Below are 8,390 nucleotides of genomic sequence, written 5' to 3'. Positions count from 1 at the left end.
AAAACAACTTCTCCAAATCATCTCAGTGCAGGAGGAGGTGATTTCATTTGCTTCGATGCACTTATAAAACAAGCAGTTACAAGTGAGGTGCAATGATTAGAACTATTTAAAAATGTACTCATTAGAAAAGCAGAAAACATGACTGTAAGGATACAACAAATCCATGCTAGTTAGAAGTAAAGTGGGCATCAAACAATCTAAATTTATTTTTAAATTCCCAACGAGAGAAATAGAAACCTTTTCTCTCACTGTTACATTATACATTTCTTTATGTTTCGTCACAACCTTCCTAGGATTATTTCTAGGATGTGCTTTTTTTTTTTTTTAACTCTGTGTAAACTATTATCTCAATTATTTTTCCACATTTCTGCTAAGTCTGCAGTTTCCTCTCCAGCCCTCAAGCTCTGTCACCTTTGACATGATCAGAAAAGGGTGCCAGCAGTTTCAATTACTGTGTCATGGAAATACAGGCAGGAGTGTCATGCAAAAAAAAACAAATAGATATTTGTTAATCAAAGTACAAATTACAGAGAAAACCTTGACCCAGATGGACTGTAAACATTCCTCTTATCCTAATGTGATTAGAAAACAAACAATGAAGTACGTTGCACTTTACTGGAAACAGGACTGCAGAAACTTCTCTATTTCACATGATTCTAGCAGAAAATACACTGGCTCTCATTTAAAATAAAAAAGGTAATGATTTAAGAAAGCAACTCTGTAAATGTGCACGGTGCATTATAGATTAATTTTTAAACAGTAAGAAAGCTTCACTTTTTACCAGATGCCATTCCATCATGGAGGCCTGTTTCTGCTAGCAAGGATGAATGTAAGTTATAATAATGAACCAAAAGAATGAGATTTCAACTTTTTTATATGAGTTTTACCTTTTTTCCTCACAACTTGAACTCAGTATCTCAGCTCAAACTGTGAGGAGGATCTGGTTTAATTGGACTTCAGCAACACTTTTTGGCTCTGAGTCTCACACACACTGTCGTAAAGATGTGACTCTTAGCAATGTGTGTGTTTGTTTTGGAAATAAATGGAGATCAGATCTTCTATTTAATACTACTTTTCTTTGTTCAAGACAAATTTTGACTTGATACAATGTGACAAGTTAAGGTATCTATCAACTGTTACATAGCACTGTTGTTTGAAACGTGACAACAAGCAAATGTACGTTTTTACTGTAGTTTAGTCACCGGCTTTATGTAGCACCACTGGCAGCTGGATGCTCCAGTGTATCTGTAGGCTAACGAGACAACAAGCTAACTTCATCAGCTCTACTTCTGACAAACTGAGACATGTCCATAATGTTTAACATTAGAAAATCCTGGCTAGCTGTGTCCTAACAGTTATCTACCAAGCAAAGCTAACCTAACCTCACTCTTCATTTTATCAATGGACTCTCAAGTTTGAACAGACCATTGTAGAACAACATTATCACAAACAGCTTAGCCTGTGTTTTAGCCTGTAGCCCAAGTGTTAGCCTCTAGCTTACGCTCCATCACTCTCCAGTTTAACTTTCTTCTGCTCTTCTGTCTTTTTTTTTTTTTTTTTTTAATCTGTCTGACACTTAGGCTCTATCATCACTACAAAGTTAACCAAAAAAACATTTTTAGCAGAGAAAAACATAGATTCCTCTTCTCACCACTAAACTTTGTCAGCTGGCGTGGTGTTGTCATCAAGACTTTGATGTGCTGTAGATCAATCTGGTCCTGCCTGACATGATCAGAAAGCTAAGAAGTAGCCGTTGGGAATAACCTATATTGGCACTGATAATCTAATATTAAGCTTTGGAGAGTTATTCAAGATAATTTAGAAAATCATCACAGTGTCTTTAATATGCAGGAATTACTATGAGTTTTATACTTAGTGTGGCTTAGCCTTCAAAATGTTTTGTATTACCTTTGTACTTAAGTGATAGGTAGGTATGTATGTAAAAATGACTTGATATGACACATCTTGTCACACATTTAGCAGAAGTTTTATTCTCCTGAAATGTTGCATCTTTCATGTTGAATGGGTCTCCAAACAGTTTTGATTGTTTCCCATCACCATTTAATGTGAATGACTCCAACATGAAGCAGAAACAATGAAAGCTTTCAGGTGTGTTTTATTATGAAGAAAACGATACACACATTTTTGACATGGTCAGTTTTCAAAATGCACAATGTCTCTTCCAAAGTGCACCGGAAAGCCATCTTCACATCTGATGGCGATTCTCCTGGTGCGAGCTTGGCCACGGTAATCGCAGTGAGGACGCCGGGCTCCCTGGTTTTTCAGTGAGCAGACAACAATTGAGAAGGGTTGAAGGCTTTTGGTTAAGCCCCCGGCTGTGGGCTCTCCTGCAAGCCCACAGATGGTTTTGATGGTGTTGGTGTTAGCCCTAATGAAGGTGTTAGTCTCCTTGCACAGATTGCTGTCAGTTTCAGTGATTCCTCGACTCTGTATTTCTGAGTTGCATCTAGTGATACTCATATCCCCTTTGACATGCTGGTTGATGAATTTTCTGTAACGTTCAGACACTTGTGCATTTGTGCAGAGCACAATAGCAAAAAGCAAAACTGACACAAGGATCTTCATGATTTCCTGTTGAAGAAAACATAGAAAAGATGGTTGGAACGAGGGTTGGTACCAGACATAAATCTTTTCATGCTGGCTGCACAGAATGTATGACAAATTAATGCATTTAGTCGATGAAAATGATTCATTTTATCATTATTTTTTTTAGTAAACAGTCTTTTATTCTGAAAATGTTCAGTATTCCCTGCCCATCACACCTATCTGTGCATCTTTACCATAAAGATAAAGATTAGCCTCATATCTGTCACTGTTAAAGCTGTAATGCCTAAAAGTACTAAAAGTAAACTAATACAAGCTAAAATGAGAAAATTAAAGCATGTTATGGGTCACCTTATGATGGTATTGTGTCAGTCTTACTTTGAAGCCTTTGGGCTGATGGTATCTTTATTTTGATTTTATGTAAATATTATTCAGAGACCATCTCTTGGATTTTTTTTTTAAATATGATGAAGTATGAAAAAAGTGGGTTTTTTTAGGGAACGAGCAACATTTCACTCACAGTTTCTACCTTCTCAATCTGTAAAGTTAGATTTACAGCCATGAGTTTGAGTTTCTAGTCTCTTGACAGCTGAACAAAAAGAGATAAGAAAAGACGCACAAACCTTTTCAGTTTGAAGAAAAGTGACAACAGATACTTCCTCTTTAGATGACTCCTCTTTGCTTCTGCCTGTTTAACAGATGGTCTTAAAATGTTTTCCTCCCCACCACTTAATCCATTTATGAAACTAGATTTGAACTTTGACTACAGGGCTGATCAGCACAGTGGGAGGGGATTCACTCAGCATGTTTGTGCAAATACACAGTGTGCCCCTTTGATCCATTTCTTTTAATTTATACTAATAAATGAATATATAGTTTAAGAATGTTTGAAGCGAGTACTGAGACACTGAGATGTTGCTTTTGTGACCGAACTAACTAATTGCTGTATAATTTACCTGATGATCAACTGAAAGAAATCACAATAAAAATGAGGTTAGTTCAGGTAACCACAGATTGAGGAAATGTCAGTAATGTCACGTCATCCTTATGAAACTTTTGTAAGCAATGTGTGCCAGAGGAAAACAAACTTAATTTCTGACATATCTGGGATAACACATGATTCCTCAGAAAACACACAACTTCCAGCAAATCCCAATGTGTGGGACAATTTGCTGCTCAAAGTAAAGTTCCTTGAACGTGAAGAATCCAAGACTCTCTCTTTTTAGCTCACATTTTACAGTCCATCTGTGTGTTCATCATTAGTGATGAACGCTAACACCTCAACCTCTCAGGTATCCCAATCAAAGGTGTTAGGAAAACACAAGCTCCAAAACAGACTCGTTGTATAATCTCCTCACATGAACAAATGATGCAATCATTGCTTTAGAGACCAGTTATTCATCAAATCCATGGGGAATTTTAGAAAGGAGGACCATCCTCCCCTTGTGTGTACTATTTGTTTGTCAATACATGCTGTCTGTACAGCTGGTCTAAGTGATAAGTGGTATGCACATACATTGAGCATACAGTCATACACATGTTGGCACAGTTTACAACCATACGTACAACTGGACCATGAAAAACTAATGATCTCCTTACATCTTTTGCAGCGTGTTCATCGATTATGTCTGAGAGCACACCAGCTGATGTGTTGGTTTGTTATTGTGCAGTTAAAGTGATGGCAGCAATTTGTACAAGGTTCTGACTTATGCACCAAAATCAATTTGGTGCAAAAGGCAGCCAAAGGGCATTTGAAACTCTCCTCAAGTCAAAAGTGCATGCAGTATTAATCAATGTATTAATCTTTATTAGCACAGCACCAAGTCAAAACATATATCATAATAGGACACTTTACAAAAGCAGAGCAGATCTATCTTCTAATTGTATAATATCAATGAAGACCCAACATTACAGATGCTATGAGGAGGATCTGTTTTAATTGCACTCCCTCACCATCTTCTGGCCGGGAGTCTCTGCACACTGTCATAAATTACTTTTAGCAAGGCTTTTGTTTGTTTTGGAAGTAAATGGATAATCGGATCAAAACAAATCTTCTTTGTTCAAGACAACTTTTTACAGGATACAATGCGCTGAGCTAAGGTATTTATCAGAACAGTGTTTATGTGGTGCTATGGTTTGAAACATGACATCAAGCAGACATAGCAGCCGGCTACATGTAGCAGTAGCCCGGTGCTCCAAAGTATCTGTAGGCTAATGTGACAACAAGTGAACACTGTCAGTTTGTAAGTAGTTTATTAGCTGTGTATATTTAACGCAGCTGACAGTCCGATGCTCTAAGACATGTCTGTAATGTGTAACGTTAGCAAGTCCTGGTTAGCTGTGTCTGGTTAGTCATCTACCAAGCAGAGCTAATGTAACCTCACTCTTCATTTTATTGATAGACTCTCAAGTTTGAACAGACCAATGCAAAATAACTGCTGCTTGTGGGTTCAGTGAACATTATCACTAACAGCTTAGGTCCTGAGTTATAGAGTGATACAGCCCAAGCTAAAGGCTAATTAGCCTTTAGCTCAGGCTGTATCACTCTCCTGTTTAGCTTTCTCCTGCTCCTCTGTCCTTTTTCTGTCTGACAGTTAGAACCCTGTCTCCACCATCACTACAAAATTAGTCACAGAAATAGTTTTTGGCAGAGAAAAACACAAATCACTGTGATTTATCTCTTCTCTCTACTAATAGAATAGAATAGAATAGAATATGTCTTTATTGTCCACCAAGGTGGAAAATTGGCTTCGTCAGCGGGCTTGGTATTAGCATAGAGACCTAGACGTGCCATAAATCATCTGGCCCTGGTCGACCGGAACTGGAAGCCAAGAAGTAGCAATTTTAAATAACCTGTAATCAGCAATATTAGCGCTGATAATCTCATTTTAAAGTGTGGATTACGATCAGGCATATATCAAGAAGGGAGCCTTTTTGAAGATCACTTTCAAACTCCTCACAGCCCCTTAAAGAAAAGTTTTGAGCCAGTCAGTATAATTAAAAGAAGTAGTCTCTGGCTGTCACCATCTGTTCATGAGACAGAGTTTTGAAGCAAATGGTCAAAGGGGCCTTATTGGAAATGAAGCAGGCTTTTAGCCTCCACACCAACAGCTGCAGGGCACCTGCCTGTCAGTCAGCTGAGCTGTGCCTTTGATATGGTTAAAGTACTTATTTTGATATCCTTAAAACTACTAGTTTTGAAGACCCCCCCCCCACCCCCCCCCAAAAAAGAAAGAAAGAAAGAAAGAAAGATGCATAATTAGAGAAATTAGCTAATAAAGTGTGTGTAAGTGGTGTTCTGTACTTCCAGAGTCACCCCATCTTTATACACCTACAGTGTTTTGTTGCATTTGGCAAGTTTACGATGATATAGAAAGAACTTGCTTTTAACAGGCAAAAACCTCAAGCAGAACCAGACTCATGACAGTAAGCTGTCTGCTAAAACTGTGCTGGGGCATAAAACTTTGTACGTGTGAGGAAAAAAGCTCTACATCTGATCAAACTGTTTTCAAAGCAGTCTTTGATACCATGCTGTCATTTTGCCTACCCTGACTTGGGCTCTCTGCATGTGTGAAATGTATGCAGCCAGTGGAATGAAATGTAAGACCTATAAAGCATCCAACCACTGAAAGCCTATGATACCATAAAGTTTCGTAAAGTAAGTTCAAAGTCTGGAGAGAGTTTCAAAGAAGGAGGGAGGAACATGGCGCTGATGAGATTGATGCAATGAGCCAGGGAATAATAAGTTAAAGGTCTGGTGAAGAAACTCAAAGGCAGCAGAGGAGGACAGTGGGGAAATGAGGAGATAAATCAGCTGCAGAACAGAGTTCTGGGCAGAGAGGTGCCTGAGCTTGACACTGCCTCATCTCTTCCTCCTCTTCTCTGATGATGGAGGCCCAGCAGGGAAGTGAGCTCTGCTTTCCTCAGCTCTTGAACACCTCCTGCAAAAAACCTTTACGTCATCAATCTGGAGCTGTGACCTTCTACTTTCTGACTGTCATCTCTGTGCTGACTACAACTCTCAACCTGCTGGTCATCATCTCCATCTCCCACTTCAGGCAGAGACTTGCGCTTCAGAAATGCTTAAAAACTTCAGTTATAGTCACATGCACAGACAGACATAAAATGCAGCTAAAGGGAGGTAGATAGATGTTCCATATCAGGACCTTAGATTAGTGTGTTCATTAACAATCATACTTCTTTCTTTGTGCTTCTAACCCTAACTGCTTCTTTAATCACTGATTATACTGATATTATGTTTGTATTTATTGTGACTTTGACTTTATTCTCTCAATCCAGGCAGCTCCAAACCACCACCAACCTCGCCCTGCTCTCTCTGGCTTACTCAGACTTCTTCGTGGGCCTCATGGTGATGCCAGGTGAAATCACCCTAAGGGAGACCTGCTGGTTCTTAGGTGATGTCCTGTGTGCTGTGTATTATTTGTTGCCCTTCACTATTATCAGTGCCTCTGCAGCGAACATGGTACTCATATCAGTTGACCGCTATTTGGCTATCTGTTACCCTCTGCATTACTCCACTAAAGTCACAGTAAAAAGAGTCCAATTCTATGTATGCATGTGCTGGTTGTACGCTTGTGTTGTGACTTTTCTGCTGTTACATGATAACCTGAAACAACCAGGCAGGTATAATTCTTGCTATGGGGAATGCGTCGTTAACATATCTGGAGATATGGACCTTGCTTTTAACTTTGTCATTCCCATATCTATTATCATGGTGCTGTATCTGAAAGTGTTTGTGGTTGCTGCCTCTCAGGCTCGAGCCATGCGCTCACAGATCACAGCAGTTTCCCTGCAGCGTTCACAGACTGTGAAGAGATCTGAGCTGAAAGCTGCCAGGACTCTTGGTGTTGTTGTTGCTGTGTTTCTGATGTGTTACTGCCCATATTACTGTGTTTTCATCATTAGCGGCAAAATATTAATCGGCTCTGAAGCGGAAACTCTCATGGCTTTTCTGATGTATTCTAACTCCTGCTTTAACCCGTTGATCTATGCCTTTCTCTACCCCTGGTTTAGGAAAGCTGTTAAACTCATTGTTACATTCAAGGTGGCACAGCCCGGCTCCTGTGACACCAATATTGTTGGCAAGCAATGATGTTTTCCTCTTGAGGGGTAACGAATGCTGTCGTTCTAAATTCTCAAAACATATTTCAAAATGTAGCACTTTTTTGACATCAGAAAATGCAATGTTGAAGACTATAAAGTGTGGTAGAAATGGCAAGAAATCATCAATAAGTTGACTTTGTCCCTCTGTTCCACAGGCTATGTATGTACCTCTTTGCTGAGGTATAGTGTGATACTGTTATATAATGTTATATACTGTTAAAAACAGACAGAAAATAAATGGTTTACTTTACTAGGAATCACGTCAAACTAGTTTTGTGTTAAGCATCACTCTATAAGTACAAAACATGTATGCAGAAATAGATCAAGAGCTTTTAAGTCTTTAAAATACCTGAAGTAAAACACCATATCAGATTAATTGAGTGGGGAAAAAAGCTACAAAAAAGAAACATTTCATTCATTATCAACAGGGTGCGATTGACTTAAGCTGTACTGTAGCTTTCTGTTGACTCTGACAAATGAATGTGCCTGAATAAGCCTCAGACTTGCATTAAATGTAAAGATATTAGTTTAATTAAGCTGAAAAACCCTTGAACTTTATAGACCAGCCTTAAACTAAACATACTAACTCTGCATTGAATGATTTACTGAAACAAACTATTATTCTGATATTTTAAATCTCATTTTACAACCTTTATGACCTCTTCTTGTGTATTAAGCCAAAACTAGAATAACAGTTTATT

The 8,390-nt window shown here is 38.6% G+C and overlaps 2 protein-coding genes across 2 annotated transcripts; one reads left to right on the top strand and one right to left on the bottom strand.

Annotated features, from left to right (window-relative positions):
• Positions 1-2,154: 2,154 nt before the first annotated feature.
• On the bottom strand, positions 2,155-2,523 carry LOC141793174 (ribonuclease-like). The gene has a single exon (XM_074673663.1). The coding sequence runs from the start codon at positions 2,479-2,481 to the stop codon at positions 2,155-2,157; it is 327 nt and encodes a 108-aa protein (XP_074529764.1). The 5' UTR covers positions 2,482-2,523.
• A 3,927-nt stretch (positions 2,524-6,450) lies between these two features.
• LOC141793173 (trace amine-associated receptor 13c-like) lies at positions 6,451-7,678 on the top strand. Its single transcript, XM_074673662.1, has 2 exons — positions 6,451-6,623; positions 6,865-7,678. The coding sequence occupies exons 1-2, from the start codon at positions 6,451-6,453 to the stop codon at positions 7,676-7,678; spliced, it is 987 nt and encodes a 328-aa protein (XP_074529763.1).
• The last annotated feature ends 712 nt before the right edge of the window (positions 7,679-8,390 follow it).

This window comes from Halichoeres trimaculatus, unplaced genomic scaffold, assembly GCF_033239565.1.
Source record: "Halichoeres trimaculatus isolate MK-OKI-2021-1 unplaced genomic scaffold, fHalTri1.1 fHalTri1_scaffold_7, whole genome shotgun sequence".
In the NCBI taxonomy this organism is placed as follows: domain Eukaryota; kingdom Metazoa; phylum Chordata; class Actinopteri; order Labriformes; family Labridae; genus Halichoeres; species Halichoeres trimaculatus.
The sequence above is the reverse complement of the archived record's forward strand: the minus strand, read 5'-3'. Positions and strand labels throughout refer to the sequence as shown.